At 43.7% G+C, this 24,328-nt stretch overlaps 1 protein-coding gene across 1 annotated transcript in view; it reads right to left on the minus strand.

Annotated features, from left to right (window-relative positions):
* Positions 1–24,328, minus strand: part of SECISBP2 (SECIS binding protein 2) — a 55,722-nt gene that overhangs the window by 1,931 nt on the left and 29,463 nt on the right. The window contains exons 12-17 of the mRNA XM_084629070.1: positions 20,622–20,791; positions 18,833–18,971; positions 7,597–7,756; positions 4,419–4,639; positions 2,155–2,309; positions 980–1,184 (exon numbers count right to left, since the gene is read on the minus strand). Of these exons, the coding sequence (XP_084485196.1) occupies positions 980–1,184; positions 2,155–2,309; positions 4,419–4,639; positions 7,597–7,756; positions 18,833–18,971; positions 20,622–20,791 (1,050 nt within the window). The remainder of the gene's footprint in view (positions 1–979; positions 1,185–2,154; positions 2,310–4,418; positions 4,640–7,596; positions 7,757–18,832; positions 18,972–20,621; positions 20,792–24,328) is intronic.

Consider the following 24,328-nt stretch of genomic DNA (forward strand, 5'->3'; position numbering starts at 1 on the left):
AGATAATCTGAAAATTCTCCAGGGGGACTATCTAAACCCTATGTTATTTGCTGCATTTTAGGAACGGATACAGACTCATTTGCCTACTGCTGTTTCAAAGTAATGAACTGACTAATAACTTTCTAATGCTCTATCAGGAGCACATTTTATTTACAGATCCTAATATGCACACAGATATACACAAAAAGGGATCATTCATTCAGTACTGCAAATGCAGTTACCTACAGGGTTGAAGGCCTTCATACAGCATAGAAATATTTTAGGACAGAAAGAAGAATATTTGAAGCTGTAGTAGCAAATTGTCAAACTAATCAGAATTTAGCCAGTCTGCTTGGGCCAACTAATCTTACAAGAAGTACCAGTGGAATTTTAGCCACAAACAAACAGTCAGGAGCTCTGTTACAAGTCTTATATGAAAGAGCAGCATATGCCATCTACCACCAGGTGGACTATTTCAGAAATTACTTAAAGGAAGAGTGCCATTTACAAAGGATATGTCCACCTACACAGCAAAAGCTGTGCACAGGTTAGCCTACCTGAGCTAACTTAAACCCAGCTAGCATGGGTAACTTAGTAAACAGCGCAGGTAGCACAAGCCCAGCACTGAGCCTGACTACACTTGGCTTGCTAGCCTGCTCTCTGCTGACTTCACTGCTATTACTACCTGCGCTAGCTGAATTAAATCCAGCATAGGTAGGCTAGCCCATGCAAAGCTTTTGCTGTGCAGACATACCCAGATATGTCAACCATATAACTTCATGAAAAACTAGGTTTTCCTTAGATGTCTCCCATCCAAACAGCGACCAGGCTGGACTTCAATTCATGAAGTCTGGTAAGGTCATGGGCCAAAGAGATATGTTTGCCCTTCCTAACCAGACATCCTTAGTCTGCACTGCCTCACAAAGATTCTGATCAGATAATTTTAGTACAAAGGAAGGAAAACTGATTGAACACAAAGAATAAACCACTGAACACTCACTGTAATTTGGTACATCCTCATCAGATTCCACATGGGGCGTTTTACCAGTCTTGGACAAGCTCTTCTCTTCATATTGAGTGGTTAAGATTGTGCTGTGCTTTTCACTTCCTCCCCCTTCAGCGGCCTCTTCCTCTAAAGCTGCCACCATATCTTTGTATGCATGCCTGGCTTCCATTGTCAGTTCTACCATTTTGTGAAAGTGGTCCTAACGGGAAAAAAAGTAAGAGAGAAACCAGTGATAAGAGAACATGAAACACTATTATGGCTTAAACCATATTTCTCTGTTGAAGTGTGCAAAGATGTAGGGTACAGTTTTTGCACGCCTTCTACTCCGAATATTAAATAAGCACATGAGCAGGCAAAACAGAATAAACCATGTACCTGGATTTTGTTTAGTAACTGTTTTATCTTGTTTTGGTTAATGATAAACAGGGAAATGCATCAAGAGACTTTCTGATGCAGTGAGGAACTCAAAGGTACATTTTTAAGCAATGTGTGGTTTTAGCCACACATCTGACATGTATTGCTATAGCATTTTTATAGATTGCTTTGAACTTAATGGGTTATAAATACTATTTTTATTATGTACCAGTTTGAAAATTTAGTCCCCCTTCCTGAAAAGTTATTCAAACTAATATTCTACCAGCTAGAAGAGGAAGATTTTACATTTTCAAATGTCTCTTTTAAAAACATTCAGTATCCCCCTCTCTGTTCCTAGTAGTTCTCCCAATTTGCAACAAGGTTTTTTTTGTTTTTGTTTTTTAAAAAAGGGCTGCCACTAGGCTTCTCCCTCCAGACATCTCATCAGGTATTTAAAATACCAGTTATCCTCAAGAAAAGCTTTTTGAACAGCAGATTTGGGTAGAGAAGAGGCGGAGAGCTGGCCAAAAATACATCTGTGAACAAAGCAAAAAGGAGAAAGGTGGTGTGGAAATAAACGTTAATTCTGTATAACATTATAAAGTTAATTCTGTATAACATTATAATAGACCTGTCGACTATTAATACAGAGAATGGAGTGAGACAGAGACTGTCTAGCTGCCTAAGAGTCAGGTCTTTATTGTACGCATTATATATATATATATATATATATATATATATATACACACACACACACACACACACACACAGTAATAATAATTAAAGCTATGAACCAGTGTCTTTGTTCAACTCACCTGAGCACCATCATAACTGAAAATTCCGACCACGCTGACAGGCACTGCTTTGTTCACACAGCGTCCTAGAGCTTTGCGATTGAGAGCAAAGACAAATGGGATATTCTGTTCACAGGCACAGCCAATAATGGTATGTAGAGTCTCATCCAACCCACCTGGAACAGACAGCGAACTGAGAATGAGACTATTCAAAAAGTATCATTTATTCAATCCAGTTATAACTAAAAGGCATTACTGCCAGAAGTCCCTTAGTAAAAGCTACGGGTTTAAGATGCAGCGTTTAGAAATGCCAGAATGTATGTGTTAAAATATACTTATGAATGTGCAGTGCACAGAAACATTACTTGAAGCTCGATAGTGTACTGTACGATCTACTCTTCTAAAAGGTTAATCTGACAATTCTCCCTTTGAATCAACAAGAATCCTCAGATAACACTGCTACTAAATTCCAGATTTTACTACATTTGAAGAACAAAGATTGGATGACACACCAGCACCACTATCAACAGTATGAAACAATGCAGTGTTGGTAAAGTATGGCTGTCAAAAAAAGAAAACTTTTAAAAGCAAAATCACTTCAAGATCACAGATCAAAGACAGTAATCTGAACAGTAGTTACACCTCTACCCCGATATAAGGCGATCCGATATAACACGGTAAAGCATTTCCCTTCCTTCCCCCCAGGCTTGCGCAAGATAAATACTAGACGGAGAGAAATCATTTAAGCTCAGTATCAATGTGGACACAAGAACAAATGGATATAAACGGTCATTGGGAAGTTTAGACTTGAAATTAGATGAAGGTTTCTAACCATCAGAGGAGTGAAGTTTTGGAATAGCCTTCCAAGGGAAGCAGCGGGGGCAAAAGATCTACCTGGATTTAAGATTAAACTCGATAAGTTCATGGAGGAGATGGTATGATGGGATAATAGGATTTTGGTAATTAATTGATCTTTAAATATTCATGGTAAATAGGCCTAATGGCTGTGATGGGATGGGATCTGAGTTACCCAGGAAAGAATTTTCTGTAGTATCTGGCTGGTGAATCTTGCCCATATGCTCAGGGTTTAGATCACCATATTTGGGGGCGGGAAGGAATTTTCCTCCAGGGCAGATTGGAAGAGCCCCTGGAGGTTTTTCGCCTGCCTCTGTAGCATGGGGCACAGGTCACTTGCTGGAGGATTCTCTGCTCCTTGAAGTCTTTAAACCACGATTTGAGGACTTCAATAGCTCAGACATAGGTGAGAAGTTTTTTGCAGGAGTGGGTGGGTGAGATTTTGTGGCCTGCGTTGTGCAGGAGGTCGGACTAGATGATCATAATGGTCCCTTCTGACCTTAGTATTTATGAATCTATAAGCCTGGGAGGGAAGAGGGGAGGCAGCGGGCGGGGCACAGGGAGGGCAGCAGCAAGTAATGGTGGGCGGGGGGGGGGGGGAGAGCCCACAGAGGAACTGCTCCCCGCCCCAGCTCACTTCTGCCTCCTCCCCAGAGCGCTCCGCTTCTCCCCTCTCCCTCCCAAGCTTGCCGCACCAAACAGCTGATTCACAGCAAGCCTGAGAGGGAGAGGGGAGAAGCAGAGCAGCAGCAGTGTGCTCAGGGGAGGAGGCGGAAGGGAGGAGAGCTGGGAGCTGCCGGTGGGTGCTCTGCACCCACCAATTTTTCTCTGTGGGTACTCCAGCCCTGGAGCACCCACGGAGTCGGCGCCTATGGTAGCAGCATGTCTGGCTTGGACACGCTGCTCTGAGCGGCATGTTAAGGGGGCGGGGGTGGAATAAGTGGCAGAGGGTCTCGGGGGGCGGCCGGGGACAAGGAGCAGAGGGAGTTGGATGGTGTTGGGGGTTCTGAGGGGTCAGTCAAGGGGCAGGAGGTAGGTGGCGGTCGGATGGGGGTGGGGCCAGGCTGTTTGGGGAGGCACAGCCTTCCCTACTCGGCCCTCCATAGCAAGTTCGATATAACATGGTTTCACAGATAACGCTGTAAGATTTTTTGGCTCCCGAGGACCGCGTTATATTGGGATAGAGATGTACTTATAACATTGCAATAATACGTCAATGACAAGTTGATACGTCCTCCAACCAGTCATTTGCTTTCACATTCCTTAATCTGATTTACTTTTCAAGGAAGGCACCAATAAATCATTGGTCTTCCATGCCAGTTTTCTCCAAGTGTAAGATGTGGCCCTCAAAGGGTACTACCATCAATATAACAAGTCTGTTCTACATTTATCTTCTGAAAATAAAACTTGATTTTTTGTAAAACATTTACCCTTTGACTGAATCTTTTCACAGTTTGGAGAGATGATGACACATTTCAATTTTTTCAACTTCAGGTGTTTCAAAACTTCTCTGAGTCCCATAACAAGTCTGCGTTTTGTCTTGGCCTTCACTGGATCTTTCTGATACAAGCGATCTTGGAAACGAACCAGTTCTTTTAGAAGATCTGTCACACAACTATCAACTTCTTTACTAAGTACCTGGCTACAGTAACTGGAAAAAAAGAATCAGTTGTTTAAGTGTTAAATATTCTGCAATCGCAAACATAACTGCACTCTCTCAAATACAAGCTCTATGTACAGGACAATAAAAAAAGTTTTCCAGGTTTTTCAGTGTATTAAAAAGGTATAGGGAGGTTTGTTTCTTGACACTCCAGCTCCTGTATCAAGTTATACCAAGACATGATATCAAGAAAAAGGACAAGTTTTGTTAACGAAAAGGTTCTCCCAATGCCACAGCCTATTTTCACTCATAAGAATCAAGAGATAGCAACCATATTGTAGAAGTACTAGTTGATTTTTATAGCACTGTCACCTATAACAAGATTGAAATGTCAAAGTTGGAGCAAGAGCCAAAGGCAAGGGAGAAAATCAACTATCATTTTACTTATCTCTGGGCCAGATCCCCTTGTGATCTGCCCATGGAGGGGGATCCACAGGAAGAGTAGATGAACCTCATTCCTCTTAGCACCCAGTGGAAATCAGTGTGGAAAGTTAGGCTGTTTACACTAGAGACCTTACAGCAGCACTGATGCAGCTGCACCACTGTGAGGTCTCTCATATAGCTCTCTATGGCAACAAGGAGAGCTTTCCCGTCAGCTCTACATTGGCTGGAGAGCATCTCTCACTGACATAGTGCTGTCCACACTGGAGCTTCTGTCGATGTCAGTCAGGGTGTGTGGGGGGCTGTTTTCCACACCCCTGAGCAACATAAATTTTATTCACAAAAGTGCTAGTGTAGACGTAGCCTTAGACAGCTACACTGAAGTTTCCCACAGACTTCCTCAACACTGGTAACCACTCTAAAAAAGGGTTTTGGGGACAGCTGTATTGAAGGGAATCCCTGGCACCACGAAGCCAGGCTACCAGAAAGTAAGTGGCTACAGATTCATAGGGCCTTTGTATGGACGGTCCTGTATCCCCACAGATCCCAGCACTTTGCAAGTCAGACCCTTGTTTTCTTGCTCTGGAGGTATACTGGAGTCCACTAACTCTCCTTACACCAGAAGAATGCAGGGATAATCCACAAGGGGAGCCAAAGAGTTTCTTGCCCTTTCCTGCAGGTATTACCATGAAGGGTGAGATCTGGCCTCCTATTTCTAACCATTACTCATCTTACAAGTGAAACTAGGTTTCATATTGGTTAGTCTTATATTTCAGTGGGATTTTTTTGGTAGAAGAACTTCATTTATTATTTCAGATTTACCTCAGTACAGTTTAATGGACAAACCCATTAAAATCCAAAACAATGTAATCTAGCTGTATAAAAGAATCCTTCACCCTGAATGCCAAGCAATAGAAGATCTCTTTGGTTGAGTAGCCCTGAGCATATCCAGACCTATCTGCCATTTCAGTGCAATAATGTTCGGTTACTGTGGACCCAAGAAATTTGTTCACTTTAAAAAAAGCAATTAAAAGTTTGCTTTTACTGTTACCTAGGATAGAGGGAATACAAAAAGTGACTTTTTTTACATTAACTAAATCGTGACGCATAAAAAGGCTGTGGTGCCTTTCTGAAGAATGAAGATGAAAGCAACACTTATTAAACAGTTACGTCAATGGCAGAGTTTCGTTTTTCCTATAGTGGATCTTTGACCTGCTGTTCAAAAACACAATAACCAAAGTTTCTTGTTAAAAGGAAACACGTACACACAGCTGCTATCGTAACAACATTTAAAGTGTTTGTACAAGAGGGCAACTAACTTGTCCCCTTGATTTTTCCATGCAACACAAACATGTCATCCTGCTAATCACATTCTGCTTTGTACCTCTCTATCATTTTGTCTGGCAGCAGAAAACAAAGAAATATTCTAACCATAATAAGAGTGTTTTCGGAAAGGTGAAAGAGCCCTAATTCTCTCTCTCAGTACAGTAAAAGCTTTTTTATCTGGCATGTTGGAGTATGGGGGGCTGCTGGTAAGTGAAAAATGCCAGTTAACTAAGAGGAAGGGAGTTTGGGTGCAGAAGGGGGTGCAGGCTCTGGGAGGGAGTTTGGGTGCGGGAGAGCGCACAGGGCTGGGGACAGGTTTCGGGGTGCCCGATCTGGGGGGGGCTCATCTCGGGCGGCTCCCCACAAACAGTGACCTATCCAGGCTGCTCCTAGGTGGAGGTGCAGCAGGCGGCTCTGCGCACTGCCTCCGCCCTGCCCCGAGTGCTGGCTCCACAGCTCCCATTGGCCAAGAACTATCTGCCGTGCCTCTGCCTAGGAGCAGCTGGGACAGGTCCCCACTTGTGGGGAGCCGCCTAAGGTGAGCATCCTCTGGATCCAGCACCCCGAAATTCATCCTGTGCCTCAACTCCCTGCCCTGCACCCCCTCCTACACTCAAACTCCATTCCTGAGCTCACGCCCCATGCCCCCTCCCACACCTAAACCCCAGCCCCGCATTCCCTCCTGTACTCCAAATCCCTCATGGCTGTTCCTCCGCCTAGGAGCAGCAGGGACACATCACCCCTTCCAGGGAACTGGGTAGGGAGCCATGCAGAGAGCCTGCCGGCCACGCACCAACAGGACTATAAACCGGGCTTTCTATGACGGTTAGAAATGCCAGTTTAGAGAGCTTTCTGGTTTGTACAGGCCCAGATAACACAGGTTTTACTGTATAACTACGTGATTTATTCCACATTATAAGCAAGGTGTTTATGTTTCTAAGAGTATCTGCTGCTCCTTCCTTTTGCCGTCACTAAACCTATTATCCTCCTCTCCTCTGCTGATCTTGGATTTGCCTTCCTAGCCTGACTGATGACATATTAGTACTGCACTTGCTGCTTACTGGCATGTCACTTATTAGGTGCCAACCTGCAGGATAGCTGAAAATAAGAATTCAGAGTTGTGAGTTTAAAATTCAGTTAGCATTTCACAGAATGTTACTGATGTAACTTACCTTATTCAAGCAAGGTCCTGCCTGTGGTACCATAGTATAAAGGAAGTGTCAATACTAACAAATACTTACTCTCTAAATCTCCTGCTATGAATTTTTGGAAGGCTGGAGTTTAGTTGTGTTAGATTGGAGGAACTTTCTGTAGAATCCTTGAGGACTTTACATTCCAGGAATACTTCTGAACCGCCCTGAGCCACGGAAACTGAGGTTATGGGATCATCATCTGCTATATCTAAGCATAAAGAAATAAACTGTTGTATTTGTGTTATAAAAGGCAGATGAAAAATTGAACTGATCTATAAGTGAGAATATAACTCAAGGACTCTCCTACACAGAAATAGAATAGGTAGTTCCTACAAGCCCTGCTTTTACTTGTTTCAGGGTTATTTGGATCATTTCTATTACTGAAGTGAATAACTCAGCAAGTACTATTAAAATATGACCAGAGTGCTTTACAATCTATTCCCTGTAGATTCAGATCTTTCAATTTTAGATAGGTTTGGCTAAGACGCAGCATTAGATAAAAATTCACATCCTAAAAACATTGTTAATGCAGAGTTATGGTTAACTGGCAGTTCCTTGAAAACCAGGAAAGGAAATAGAGTTATGGTACACACCAGCCCTGTGCCAACACTTTAAGTCTGCCCATTGGACCCGCAAGATACAATATAAGTCACAGCTGCCCTACAATAAACAGATATGAGGAATGACTAAGTATGCCACTTTACATGGTGTGGTGTTGCCCCCAGAATTGTATTCTCATTCACCTGTATGCACTCCCAACTGCCCTTTACTGCGTCAGGGACAGCTGAATGTACAGTGCAGAGATTACTTGCAGCAGGTTGCCACTGTAACGAGGAGAGGTCCATCTGCTTTCTGGGCTAAGTTATGTCAGTTGTGCAAGTAAAGGAGCACAACAGTCTATCCTTGCCATGGGGATTTGTAGCAGTCTGCTAGCACACAGAGCAGAGGTAAGTGCAAGTAATATTCCAGGGGGAAATCTACAGGACAAGGTTCAAGGGGGTGGTGACACCTGGTAACACTGGCTGCTTGGAAAGAGCAGATGACGTGGTTGAATATACACCAGGTATAGCCAACTGCTGTTCATTATGCCAACCTAAATGCAACTTCACCATTCTCGATTTCTCCTATTGTACTCATGCTGTATCCCCACAGTGCTCCATATCATCAGCAAAGATAGACTGCTACGGCACCTGTCAGATGTTGTACAGGGCATCACTCAAAGAGACCAGCTAAGGTTGAAGGGCAGTGCAGGGCTGGTATGTACTTTAATTTTGTATTTCCAGGTTTTAAGAAGTTTAGCTGTATTAGACATTCTGAAAGGGCATGAGACACTGTTAATCAACCTTAACTCTGAGAAGTGTGAATTAACCTATTCATCTTAATGGGTGTTATCCTCCCACACTATCCCAAAAATCTACCCCAGCCCCTGTTGAAGTACATCAATTTTCAAGATAATCTCACTATGCTCAGAAGTGTTTGAGCTCTTCATGGGGCGGCTGTACCTGAGAATCCCTTGACAAAGTAATTCCAACTTGCACCACTATCTCTAACCCTGACCCTAATGTGGCACGGTAATATATGGATGGCAGTGCCACCACAGTTAAGGTTACACAGAATTTCCATTTTAATAGGTGTGAAAAAGTTCTACACACATTTGGGTTAGAGCATCATTTTAAAAAAATAAATAAATAGTTTGTGCACTGCTCAATTTTTCTATAGCAATTTACGGGGGAAAATACAGTTTGAAGTTTGCTGTGACTGTTTTAAAGAGGACAACGTGACTAAAATTTTTCTAATGTCTGACATTTCCTTCGATCCCTGTTTCTAGATAGGTTTCAGAGTAGCAGCCGTGTTAGTCTGTATCCGCAAAAAGAAAAGGAGGACTCGTGGCACCTTAGAGACTAACCGATTTATTTGAGCATGAGCTTTCGTGAGCTACAGCTCACTTCATCGGATGCATCTGTAGCTCACGAAAGCTTATGCTCAAATAAATTGGTTAGTCTCTAAGGGGCCACAAGTACTCCTGTTCTTTTTTCTAGATAATTACACATCACTAAGAAATAAAATTGATAGGCATGATCCCTTGGTTGGCAGAGATGGGATTGATGATTATCAGTTGAAATTTGTTGTGTTAAGTTTTCATGATAAATAAAAAATACTCTTTTGACTGATGCCAGGATCATGGTTTTACATTTGAAAATGTAAACTTTACACCAACAATTAGAATACAGCTTTCTATTATGGGTTCACTTCGTAACGCTCAGCAACCACTTTGATCATTCTGACACTGATGAGAGTTGCAGCTACTCTCTTTTCTTTGAGCACTCAGGCTACTGTTACGAGAGAACTGGACTTGACATAACCACAGCCATTTTGTGCACTTAGCCACCATTAACTGCAAGCGAGAACACCACAAAGTCAGGAATAACTTGAGGTTTGCATAAGCATGCGAAATAGCTGCAGTGATAGCTTTGCTAATAAGGACAGAGTAAGTGACAGATTCATGAGAGTGGGAGAAGTGTGGATTACGGACCTTGGACCTGGGTATCTATGACCATGAGTTTTATGCTGTTATGACTAGGAGTTGCTTTGGTGACAAGTAGAATTCTGAGGTTTTTGCTGATGCTAGGAAAATTGGTAGTCCACTAGGGGTTACTACGAGTTATGTCCTTTGTTCTGAACAAACCTATTAAAAGGTTAGTGTGTGTAATTTGGAGAAGTTCGGAGAGGATTTCTACAAGCTAGGAGGCTGACATCTAAGTCCCCAGAGACTAGGAGGAAGGCTGGCCACCAGAAACCTGCCACTGACCATTCAACACCATCTCAGGTTTTGGATAACTATGTCTGGGTTGCTCTAGACTATTTCAGATGTGCACTTCAGGCGCAAAAAAAAAAAAAAAAAGATCTTTGAGTGAAAGCCCTCTTGAGTGCACCAATCATTTATCAGAAGGAAGAGTTATGTCCCCCATTGATTTATTTCCTGAAACCACCTGGGAAATGAAGATTAGTTACCATAGTTTTGGGTTCAGAAACCTCTGGGTAACACTACGGCTACACTTACACTGCTGCAGCACTTAAAATATAGCCACTCATTACAGCAATAGGAGGGGTTCTCCAATCACTATAGCTAATTCAGCTCCATGAAGTCAGGTCTATATGACACACTTACTTCAGTATAACAGTCACTTAAAGGTGTGAAAAATCCACTCCTGAGCAATAGTGATACCGACCGTAACCCCCTGCGCAGACAGCCCTATGTCAGCAGGAGAGCTTTTCCCACTGAAATAGCTACCACCTCTCATGGAGGTGGAGTAACTAACCTGACGTCGGCTTAGAGCGTGTTCATCAAAGCGCTGCAGCTGCATCGATGGAGCGTTTGTAGCGTAGACCTTACCTGATATACAGTAGCTAAGACAATGGAAGAATTCTTCTGTCAAAGCACCGTCTAGAGCAGGGTTACGGCAGCTTAACTACATTGTTCAGGGATGTGGATTTTCACACCCCTGAACAATATATCTAGGTTAACTTAACTTTTTAAGAGTAGATCTAGCCTTAACTCTATTGTTCTTGGAACGGGTGATGAGCATGTGGCATGATTACATTGCCCCAAGCTTATTGTTTACCAGAGTCTTCAATCTTCCTTCTTGTTAATACTATTTTCCATGACAATACTTCTAAAGAAAAATATAAGTATGCACATGGATTTTAGAATAGTTTGAAATATAGCTGTTAAACTATAAATTTTGCTCTCAGGGTAAAATTTCTAAAAGGACCCTGGCCAAGAGTAGACAGTCAGCAACTAATGTGCACACCACATTATCAAGAGACTGACAAAGGCAGGACTCAAACTTACAACACATGGGTACTACTCAGGTTCAGTGGCCACATCATCACCACGAGCCACCCACTTACTATATCAGGCTGCTTGGAAAGCCTTTGGCTTCAACAGAGTGCTTCCTGCTACACATACGCAAATGCCCTTCTGTGGCTTGTCAACTTGGTGTGGGCAACACTGTAGATCAACTTTTAGTCTGTATAACTTAAAACACTGATTTCCCAAAGAAACAGTGGTGCCAAACACTGAGATCACCTGCTTGGGATGGATATCAGAGCCATAGTGTGAGCCCCAGGTGTATGCAAAAAAAGTTGTAAGCACCGTACAATTTTGATGTCATATGATTTTAGGGGGGCTGTACTTTTGGAAACAGTTGCTCAAACAACCTCTAAACTGGAAAGGTTTCAGAGTAACAGCCGTGTTAGTCTGTATTCGCAAAAAGAAAAGGAGGACTTGTGGCACCTTAGAGACTAACCAATTTATTAAAGCATAAGCTTTCGTGAGCTACAGCTCACTTCCTCAGATGCATATCGTGGAAACTGCAGCAGGCTTTATATATACACAGAGAATATGAAACAATACCTATTCCCACCCCACTGTCCTGCTGGTAATAGCTTATCTAAAGTGATTTCCAGCACAAATCCAGGTTTTCTCACCCTCCACCCCCCCACACAAATTCACTCTCCTGCTGGTGATAGCCCATCCAAAGTGACAACTCTTTACACAATGTGCATGACAATCAGGCTGGGCTATTTCCTGCACAAATCCAGGTTCTCACATCCCCCCCACCCCCATACACACACAAACTCACTCTCCTGCTGGTAATAGCTCATCCAAACTGACCACTCTTCAAGTTAAAATCCAAGTTAAACCAGAACATCTGGGGGGGGGGGTAGGAAAAAACAAGAGGAAACAGGCTACCTTGCATAATGACTTAGCCACTCCAAGTCTCTATTTAAGCCTAAATTAATAGTATCCAATTTGCAAATGAATTCCAATTCAGCAGTTTCTCGCTGGAGTCTGGATTTGAAGTTTTTTTGTTTTAAGATAGCGACCTTCATGTCTGTGATCGCGTGACCAGAGAGATTGAAGTGTTCTCCGACTGGTTTATGAATGTTATAATTCTTGACATCTGATTTGTGTCCATTTATTCTTTTACGTAGAGACTGTCCAGTTTGACCAATGTACATGGCAGAGGGGCATTGCTGGCACATGATGGCATATATCACATTGCTGGATGTGCAGGTGAACGAGCCTCTGATAGTGTGGCTGATGTTATTAGGCCCTGTGATGGTGTCCCCTGAATAGATATGTGGGCACAGTTAGCAACGGGCTTTGTTGCAAGGATAAGTTCCTGGGTTAGTGGTTCTGTTGTGTGGTATGTGGTTGTTGGTGAGTATTTGCTTCAGGTTGCGGGGCTGTCTGTAGGCAAGGACTGGCCTGTCTCCCAAGATTTGTGAGAGTGTTGGGTCATCCTTTAGGATAGGTTGTAGATCCTTAATAATGCGTTGGAGGGGTTTTAGTTGGGGGCTGAAGGTGACGGCTAGTGGCGTTCTGTTATTTTCTTTGTTAGGCCTGTCCTGTAGTAGGTAACTTCTGGGAACTCTTCTGGCTCTATCAATCTGTTTCTTTACTTCTGCAGGTGGGTATTGTAGTTGTAAGAAAGCTTGACAGAGATCTTGTAGGTGTTTGTCTCTGTCTGAGGGGTTGGAGCAAATGCGGTTGTATCGCAGAGCTTGGCTGTAGACGATGGATCGTGTGGTGTGGTCAGGGTGAAAGCTGGAGGCATGCAGGTAGGAATAGCGGTCAGTAGGTTTCCGGTATAGGGTGGTGTTTATGTGACCATTGTTTATTAGCACTGTAGTGTCCAGGAAGTGGATCTCTTGTGTGGACTGGACCAGGCTGAGGTTGGTGGTGGGATGGAAATTGTTGAAATCATGGTGGAATTCCTCAAGGGCTTCTTTTCCATGGGTCCAGATGATGAAGATGTCATCAATATAGCGCAAGTAGAGTAGGGGCTTTAGGGGACGAGAGCTGAGGAAGCGTTGTTCTAAGTCAGCCATAAAAATGTTGGCATACTGTGGGGCCATGCGGGTACCCATAGCAGTGCCGCTGATCTGAAGGTATACATTGTCCCCAAATGTGAAGTAGTTATGGGTAAGGACAAAGTCACAAAGTTCAGCCACCAGGTTAGCCGTGACATTATCGGGGATAGTGTTCTTGACGGCTTGTAGTCCATCTTTGTGTGGAATGTTGGTGTAGAGGGCTTCTACATCCATAGTGGCCAGGATGGTGTTATCAGGAAGATCACCGATGGATTGTAGTTTCCTCAGGAAGTCAGTGGTGTCTCGAAGGTAGCTGGGAGTGCTGGTAGCGTAGGGCCTGAGGAGGGAGTCTACATAGCCAGACAATCCTGCTGTCAGGGTGCCAATGCCTGAGATGATGGGGCGCCCAGGATTTCCAGGTTTATGGATCTTGGGTAGTAGATAGAATATCCCAGGTCGGGGTTCCAGGGGTGTGTCTGTGCGGATTTGATCTTGGGCTTTTTCAGGAAGTTTCTTGAGCAAATGCTGTAGTTGCTTTTGGTAACTCTCAGTGGGATCAGAGGGTAATGGCTTGCCCTATCTCAGGCCTCCATTGGGCACAGCAATTTCCAAAACAATTCAAGCAAGCATGTGGATTTTGGAACACTTGGAAAACTGGCTGTTAAACAGTTCAGTAGTCTCAATCTTCATTATAATGGATAAACACAATTACAAATACAGGGGAAGTTTAGTTCTCTTTACATGTATTCAGGATTTTCAGAGAAATTCTTTAAAAATTGAAGTATATTCAAGTATGTATATTCATAACATATACCGCATTATTCTGTACAGATTTAATTGGGAATAATGGAATACAGTGAAGAAAGGGAAATGTAGCTGATATTTTAAAACCCTCAGTAACAATATGATTTATTAGCCTGTGTGGAGCAGTTTCCTTTTGGAAATGGTGGAAGTGGAATCCCTGCTGAATACCTCAGACTAGACAAAAGAGTTAGCCATCTATATTGGCAGAGGAACAACGTTGGACTAGATTAATAACTGGTATATTTCTGATATGGGAAATGTAAGAAAGAGTGACTCCACAGCAGACCCCAGAATTTGGCCTCACCATTAGAAAGAAATACGTTTCTCAGCCACCCTGCTGAGTCTGTGTTAATTGAAATTGCCTGTCAGTTTTACAAGATCAATGTTAAATGCAGAAGCACATCCAGAGACACAGATTGTTCTAAAAGTAACAAGATAACAGCTGTTCTTTATGGATGGTACAACTTTGTTTTCCTAAACTCCAGAATAAGATTTGTGAACCCCCCACTCTTGCATGCTTACCTTGTTTGTTTCCTTTTAGATGTAACAAGTGGGATGAATAAACTTATTAAAGTCTGCCATGTCCCACTGATTTTAGAATGGTTATGTTAAAGGATGGGTAGATGATAAAATGCAGATGTGACAGGATATACGTTGGAGTGTGAGTGTAACTGTACGTACATATGATTAAATGAGAAATGAAAGATTACAGGTTGAGGTGCCAGCCTTAAAATTAGATCATTTGGCTGAAGAAAGCAGTGGATGAGATAGCCCGATAACCCTGTGCCCCAAGGACAGGAGGGCCGAAGAACTGAAGAACAAGATGATAACATCATTTAGTCATTGCTGTGCCATCAGCATGATTGACTATCACCTCGAACATGAGAACAGCATGATGAAGCAAACCCTATAAATTTGTATGAGGATAAATCCCTATAAAAACAGACCCTGAAGACTGAGGACTTTGGGCCTTAGAGTAGCAGCTGTGTTAGTCTGTATTCGCAAAAGGAAAAGGAGTACTTATGGCACCTTAGAGACTAACCAATTTATTTGAGCATAAGCTTACGTGAGCTAGAGCTCACTTCATCGGATGCATGCTGTGGAAAATACAGAGGATGTTTGTTTTTATACACACAAATCATGAAAAAATGGGTGTTTATCACTACAAAAGGTTTTCTCTCCCCCCACCCCACTCTCCTGCTAGTAATAGCTTATGTAAAGTGATCACTCTCCTTACAACGTGTATGATAATCAAGGTGGGCCATTTCCAGCACAAATCTAGGGTTTAACAAGAACCTCTGAGGAGCAGGGGGAGGGGAATGGGGTAGGAAAACAAGGGGAAATAGGTTACCTTGCATAATGACTTAGCCACTCCCAGTCTCTATTCAAGCTTAAGTTAATTGTATCCAATTTGCAAATGAATTCCAATTCAGCAGTCTCTCACTGGAGTCTGGATTTGAAGTTTTTCTGTTGTAATATCGCAACTTTCATGTCTGTAATCACGTGACCAGAGAGATTGAAGTGTTCTCCGACTGGTTTATGAATGTTATAATTCTTGACATCTGTTTTGTGTCCATTTATTCTTTTACGTAAAGACTGTCCAGTTTGACCATTGTACATGGCAGAGGGGCATTGCTGGCACATGATGGATATCACACTGGTAGATGTGCAGGTGAACGAGCCTCTGATAGTGTGGCTGATGTGATGAGGCCCTATGATGGTGTCTCCTGAATAGATATGTGGACACAGTTGGCAACGGGCTTTGTTGCAAGGATAGGTTCCTGTGTTAGTGGTTCTGTTGTGTGGTATGTGGTTGCTGGTGAGTATTCACTTCAGGTTGGGGGGCTGTCTGTAGGCAAGGACTGGCCTATCTCCCAAGATTTGTGAAAGCATTGGGTCATCCTTCAGGATAGGTTGTAGATCCTTGATAATGCGTTGGAGGGGTTTTAGTTGGGGGCTGAAGGTGACAGCTAGTGGCATTCTGTTATTTTCTTTGTTAGGCCAGTCCTGTAGTAGGTGACTTCTGGGAACTCTTCTGGCTCTATCAATCTGCTTCTTCACTTCCGCGGGTGGGTATTGTAGTTGTAAGAATGCTTGATAGAGCTCTTGTAGGTGTTTGTCTCTGTCTGAGGGAGCAAATGCGGTTGTATTGCAGAGCTTGGCTGTAGACAATGGATTGTGTGGTGTGGTCAGGGTGAAAGCTGGAGGCATGTAGGTAGGAATAGCGGTCAGTAGGTTTCTGGTATAGGGTGGTGTTTATGTGACCATCGTTTATTAGCACTGTAGTGTCCAGGAAGTGGATCTCTTGTGTGGACTGGACCAGGCTGAGGTTGATGATGGGATGGAAATTGTTGAAATCATGGTGGAATTCCTCAAGGGCTTCTTTTCCATGGGTCCAGATGATGAAGATGTCATCAATATAGCGCAAGTAGAATAGGGGCGTTAGGGGACGAGAGCTGAGGAAGCGTTGTTCTAAGTCAGCCATAAAAATGTTGGCATACTGTGGGGCCATGCGGGTACCCATAGCAGTGCCGCTGATTTGGGGGGGGCGGGGGGGAGAAAACCTGGATTTGTGCTGGAAATGACCCATCTTGATTATCATACACATTGTAAGGAGAGTGATCACTTTACATAAGCTATTACCAGCAGGAGAGTGGGGTGGGGGGAGAGAAAACCTTTTGTAGTGATAAACACCTATTTTTTCATGATTTGTGTGTATAAAAACAAACATCTTCTGTATTTTCCACAGTATGCATCTGATGAAGTGAGCTGTAGCTCACGAAAGCTTATGCTCAAATAAATTGGTTAGTCTCCAAGGTGCCACAAGTACTCCTTGACTTTGGGTCTGATTCTGCAAACCAACCTCCAGGAGCATCTGACACGGCCCTGCTCCGTCCTCGTGTCCAGGCCACCTGACCAGTGACTTGGCACGAACAACTCCTAGGCTGGTAACTATAACAACTTTGCAGAACTTGTGTGTGTATGTGTATGAGAGTGAATGAGATGTTACAGCTATAACTGATTTCTTACTCTGATTCTTTCTGTATTCACAATAAACATGGCATTTTGCCTTATCCCCTTTATAAGATCCTGCTGGTTTTTATGTTATTGGTATAACAACAGATCAGATGACCTAAGAGACAGAGATTCTCTAAAGACATAGATGCACGCTAGGTAACACTTCCCTGGGAGGCTACTACGGTTTGACAATTTGGGCAATCTTTGTACAATTTACAAATTCTGTTTGATATTGGAGACTCTGCATGCCTATATCAAACTTCCAACTTCATTTTCAACATGGGGCTTGTTTGCCTCCATATTGAGCTAAAACCCACAGGAACTGACAAAAGAAATTCTTGCACCTGACACAAGGATAATAATGGAGGGTTGTTAAACTTTGCTGATCATCCATTCATATGGAGCGTCCCTGGACAAACAGCTACCACCCATGGCAAACCTGTTTTTCAAGTCTGAATTCCAGGGGTGGTGGTACGTGGACTTCCTGGGGACTTTCTTTACTTGACAAGGCCGATGAGGGATGGGGAGAGGAGGGAAGGGCAGAGTGGGGTTACTTGACACAAGGGACTGAAGTTTATGAAAAAGGGTCACTCACCAGCCATTTTAGAGTAAGCTTGTGCAAGACAGCAGAAGAGCACTGTATGCAGGGGTTAGAGTAAGGGGGAGAAGAGACCAGGAGCAGAAAGCTGGCTGCAGGAGCAAAACAGACTCCATGATTCAGAGAAGTCATGGGCTGCAGGAAGTGGATCCTTGACACCGTAGAGGCCTCTGAAGCATTTTCTGGGCTTATGCCAGAGTGGCGCGGAAACTGAGCAGGGAAGTGTGTATAGATATTTTATTGTTTTTTGTACATCTGCATGTTTCTTGTGCTAGCTAAAGTAAAATGACTGGAACCCATACAAAGTCTATAATCCCTGAAGAAGTGAAGTATAAATCCAGAGTGCCCACAAGGTTGGAGCTCTGGGAAAGGGTATGTTTAAGCTTCTAGGGAGTCTGGGTGGGAGTGTCAATGCTATTGGGCTTAGGCCCCCGGGAAGGCAGGACCCCATTTCAATGAAGTGGTGACAGAGCCAGTGCCCATAAGTGTGCCAGAGGGGTCAAGAAAAGACACAATGGGAAGCTTAAGAGTACACAGGCCAAGTGTGGTAGGACCCAATCACAGAGCATGGTGAGCGTCCAGCAGGAGGAGCTTTACCAGGGCTGTGACACCATTACAAATACAGTAAATCCAATGTGCCTAGAAAGGAGGCAACAACAACTAGACTTGCAATTATCCAGCAGCACAGACATCAGTTCGGACATGCTCTTCTAGCTGGGCTGGAATTGTTCTCTGCAAAAAAAAACTTTTAGAAAACCCCTAGTGGAGGCCCGAGCTCTATACTAATCTTCATTTCACAAGTCTTGTGTAAAAGTTTTTTAAAGCAGCAAGTGCAATTACACCCACACAGCCACCTACGCATTGTATTGTCTACTCAGCAATGTGACACTGCTGGTGTGGTATCCAGTTAGTTAGCTCTTTAAAAAAATTAAAGAGCCTCCCCCATACCAATAAAAAAATAAGACATTCAGCATCAGGAAATACCTGTTTTGGTATCCTGAGTAAGTGTCTGATCTTCAGTTTTGGGTTCTTCACACTGATGAACAGTATCTCCATCATCTTTTGGAATTGTTGTCTGTTCTAAAAGGTGCTGTTTTCGCTGTTCTCTCTCTTTCAAAATAATCTTAAACATTAAACAGTTCAGTGTCAGGCAGGCACCAATACAATCAAGTTTTAACACCAAGACCAAATACACAAACACCAACTCCATGTCACTAACATTTGAGCTTCATTGTAGGTGTATCCCCTCACACCAGGTTTAAGCAGCCTGATGTCAGAGTAAGTGTAAAGACTCAAGCCAAAAGCCACATATGCCCTAGCCTGCCTCTGTATCAAAGGGGAAAAGATGAATTTTCTGCACCTACATTAACATTGATGCTTTCTAATGGATACCATCATAACTGGAAGAGAGACTTTTAGTGGCCAACTACAAGGACTCAGAGAAAAGCTGAAGATTAGGGATTAGTCAGAGCAAAAAGTTGGCCCAAAACAAAGGGGCAGATAAAAGCACTTAAGTATGAACGTAAAATATGGGAGTAGTCCAATTGCATACACATTTAAGGTAGTTTGCTGGATTGACGCTTTATTCCCTCCCATCCTACTATGTAAAATCCAGTCAGTTTGTAGTACATCAGTGTTCCTCAACTGTGGGGGTGAGGCATGGGGGAGGGAGGGAAAAGAGACAAATCTGAGGGGTACAGAGACGACAAAAAGGAAAGGAGAGTGGTGGTACAGGGTGATAAAGGGGAGTATTGGGGATGAGGAAAGCTGTGTAACACTGGATCCAGTCTGATGACTCATTCCAAGTGTACTGCTATAGCTAGAGCAGTGGACCGCTTCTTGAAATCAGTCATCCTTCCCTGCATTTGCAACAGCCCCCAGCATAGCTTGCTATTGCAGCAGGTAACATGTATGGGGCTACTGGCTCAGTTGACTGGTCCAAGCTTTGTGACCACTCACACCACAGGGCCCAGTTTAAGAGGGGAAAAACAAGAAAAAGCAAAATCAGATATTCCTATTACAATGGCTCCTAAATGTACTAAACACTGTACAGACCCCAACCCCCCAGAAAGCCCACAAAACATGGTCCACATCCCTTAAGTTTACAGTCTGAAAACTGATAAACAAAGGGTGATGTCGTTGTTGCTGCTTGTTAGCTATAGTTTTTATATTGTACAATTTTCAGGTGCACTTCAGCAGTACAGAGTAGTTATTAAGCCATCCTAACTGGCTCCATGTGGATCTCCTTGTACTAAGGAATCCCAGGTGAAACTGAACTAATGCTACGCCACTGCCCACACCATAAAAGGGATGCCAAAGAGGTATGCGAAGGGGCCTGGATGTCCTTATATTTTCAGTTTCCATAAAAGCTCCATGGGCAACCAGGCAGAAATTAGAGAAGCTTTCGGGCTGCTCTAATTTATACTAGGGATCAGACCATCCTGCCCAAACCTGCACTGAGCACAGTCTGGCTAAATTAAAAAACTTGGTACTTAATACGTTTCCCCATCCCAAAGAGTTGAGCACTTTTTCATAATAGACAGTCCTTGTGCTATAAAGTGGCTTGAGTTAGGACTAGAAAATGCTGATTTGGAACACTGAATAATATATTTAGCTTCATCATATACAAAGATTTTTTTTTTTAAAAAAATCAAAGATATCTAAAACTGAATTTGTAGGAAGGCTAAAATCCAGATTAATACATTTAACAGATGATGGTGATTGCTTAAAAAGATAATAGAGCTATTTAATAAAAGGTAATAAATTGGAGCACCTTTTTAAGAGATGTTGGTTTCTTTGCTTTGGGGACTTCTCTCTGCTTTCCTTTCTTTACCAAAGGAGCGCTGGAGTCCAATGGATTATGTGGTGTCTTCCCTTGATTTAATTGTTGATTTTTTGTTACTGTTGTAGTTTCCTTTGAAAGCAATGGTATGGCACCGCCAACTGAGATAAGAGAGTTTTAATCAGACAGCTGTAACTCAATGTTAACATCTGAACAAAATCTAAGGCAAATTTAGTGTTTGGTTGTCATATGCAACAGGTCCCCTACCATATAAAGAGACATTTTTTAAGCAATATTGAGCTGGGGGGGAGGGGGCGGGCGGAAGAGCCGCCTCAGTTTATCTCGGCTCCTTCCCAAAAAAATATTACCCCACCCATCTCTATTAATTAGCTCTGATCTCTCAATCTCAAAAACATGGAGAAGAAGTTAAGCTAAATATTGCAATGCAGGCTATATTCAATATCATACCAATCCAATTTGGGATATTTTAGGAAACCTAAAGTTCTACTAGACTTGCCATTTGGGATTTCGTCCCCTCCACAAACAGATTCTATGGTAGCTTCAAGGATATGCTAGAGCTTCTAGAATTATTTGTTGTGAATAAGTTAAATGTGTCTAACCTCCTGCACCCCTCTTATTTGTGAACTGCTTGCAAGCCAATACCACACTATTTCTACTGGAGTGTAACAAATGAACGAGATATCTAAGGTACTTATATGGCTCCCATCATCATCTCAGCACTTCAATCCTTAATGTATTTATCCTCACAATGCTCCCATGAGGTAGGGAAGTATTATCCCCATTACAGATGGAGAACTGAGGCACAGAGACAGTAAGTGATTTGCCCAAGGTCACACAGGAAGTCTGTGATACAGCACAGACTGCACCTGGATCTCCCAAGTCCCAAGCTAGCACACTAACCATTAGACCATCTTTCCTCTAACATGCTTCCAATAAGAATTTGTAGATGCATTAAGTCTATGAAACTTTCAGGATCTGCACAGAAATCATTTTACCTTAGTACTTCAATGAATAAGACATCAGAAGTAACAGCAGAGTGAAATTGCCACACTTGTTCCTGAAAATATTGCAAGTCACTTTTTGTATCTCCCAGCCACCTCTACTTAGAGCTTTCAAGGGAATTTGCATAGTATCTTTCTAATATCAAGCAAGTTACTCAGAGCTGATTAGCTACTGTGCACTCAGATTACTTAAAGCTGATACAAGACAGCTTCTCTTTTCAGGCTAGACTTAGTAAACGAGAACTGAGTTGAGAACACAGCCAAGGAAGTTCTGCAATATAAAGGTGTGTGTAGGTAGAGCTAAAGGTTACGTGCTGCTTCATGTCCAGTAATATGCATAAAATCCTGAGGCTCCAATACATCTGTCAAACTATGCATATACCTGCGTATTCACAGCCTGGAGAAAAATAATTAAAGGCTAGGCTATACTTGTGAGTTACAGCGCAATAAAGGAACCCCAGGTGCCCTAGCTCACGACCCATCCACAATGGCAAGGCACGGAGAGCGCTCTGACTCCACGGCTACAGCGCTGCTGGTACTCCACCTCGGTGAGTGGAATAACGTTTGTATGGATGCCCTGGTCCTATAGTGAGATCTGATCGGTCTCCAGAAGTGTCCCATAATACCTGTTCTAGCCACTCCGGTCATCACTTTTGAACTCTACTGCCCTGCCCTCAGGTGACCAACCGTCAGACCTGCCCTTTAAATTCTCTGGGAATTCTGAAAATCCCCTTCCTGTTTGCTCAGCCAGGTGTGGAGTGCTCTCAGTGAATCTTTCCAGGTGACCATGCCTCCATGTGCCAGGCGAGCCCCAGTATGGAACAATGGCGAGGTGCTGGACCTCAGTGTTTGGTGGGAAGAAGCTGTCCAGTTCCAGCTACGCTCCAGCTGTAGGAATTACAATACCTTCGGGCAGATATCAAGGGACATGATGGAAAGGGACCATGACTGGGACGCACTGCAGTGCAGGATTAAAGTGAAGGAGCTGCGGAATACTTACCGCAAAGCCCATGAGGCAAACAACTATTCCGGTGGTGCCCCCGCAACCTGCCGTTTCTATAAAGAGCTGGACGCGATAGTTGGGGGCGACCTCACCTCCATTCTGAGGACCACCATGGACACTTCAGAGCCCAGTTCAACAAGGCGGGAGGAGAAGGAGGAGCAGCAAAGCGGGAGCGAGGGTGCCCAGGTGGAGGAAGACACCCCGGAATCCCTAGATGCATGCAGCCAGGAGCTGTTCTCAAGCCAGGAGGAAGGTAGCCAGTCGTGGCAGCCGGTGCTTGGGCAAGGCCAAACACCAGAGGAGGTTCCCGGTAAGCGGCTTTTATTTTGGGAAGGAAGTTATTTGATGCAGGCTCCTGAGGTGAGGAGGGTTAGGGCTGCACGCATGCCTAGATGCGGAATAGGGTGTTGATGGGCTCTCTCACATCATGGTAATCGGCCTCAGTGATCTCTTCAAAAGTCTCATCCAGAACTTGGGCAATGTGCTTACGCAGGTTTCTTGGGAGAGCCACTGTGTTCCTTGTCCCAGTCAGGCTAACTTGTCCACGCCACTGTGCCGTGAGAGGCGGGAGGACCATTGCTGCACACAGGCAAGCTGCATATGGGTCAGGACGGAATCCACATTGCAGCAGAAGACCCTCCCTTGCTTCCCAGGTCACCCTCAGCAGCGAGATATCTTCCAGGATGAACTCCTGTGGAAAATGTGGGGACAGTGTACAGTATAGGGGCCCCCTGCCGCTGTTGGCTCTCCCCAAGGCACAGAAATCCAGAGGATAGTACAGTCGTGAAACAATCAGTCACGCTTGACCCTGTACTTACTCACCATTTTGGGGCTCCTGTGGGTTATGTGCGCTCGCTTTGGGACAGGCAAATTATGCTGTTGTGTAGATTGTGCTTGCCCTTAAATACAGGGGAAATCATTGCTCTGTCTGGTGTAAACAATGCTGTCTCTGTTAAGTGTTGCATTTTGCCTTTACAGATGCAACATTGAGATCTCAGCCATCCGTGTTATCACCGGCCAAAAGACTCCAAAGAATCAGAAAGAGGCCATGTATAAGCAAGGAAGACATGTTGCATGAAGTAATGCAGCATTCAAGTAATGAAAATCGAAAAGTGTAGGAGTGGCGGGAGAGTGAAAGGAGGATCCGCCAGCAGAATGAGGAAAGCCGGCACAAAAGCATGGTGCTCTGGCAGCAAAGCACAGATCAGCTGATAAGCATAATGGAGCGCCAAGTGGACTTTATCCAGGTGCTTGTAGCCATGCAGGCGGAGCATTACTGCGCCCACCCGCCCCTGCAGCCCTTGCCCCAAAACTCTTTCCCTTGTGCCCCCATGTCGCCCCCAACCCACTTTCCCCAACATCTGGGTTCTTACCGCCACCAGCTGCCTCCAACACCTGTAGCTTCACCACCCAGCCCTGAAAACTACGACCCTTACCCACTGCACTCAACCCCCATCACCATACAGTATAGCCAACCTGAAATGCAGCACGCGTTGCACAGCACTCCAGACAAGAAGGTCGAGCATGATAACAAGACATACACAAATCTGTGATTGTCCTGTTCCCCACCCCACCCCCTTGCCCTTTCTGTTTCCCAAGCAGTTATGTTTCTTTTCAATAAATGGATTTTTTGGCTTTGAAAACATTCTTTATTATTGCATAAAGTAAAAGAT

The sequence above is a fragment of the Lepidochelys olivacea genome (genome assembly GCF_965140295.1).
Source record: "Lepidochelys olivacea isolate rLepOli2 genome assembly, chromosome: 5".
Taxonomy (NCBI): domain Eukaryota; kingdom Metazoa; phylum Chordata; order Testudines; family Cheloniidae; genus Lepidochelys; species Lepidochelys olivacea.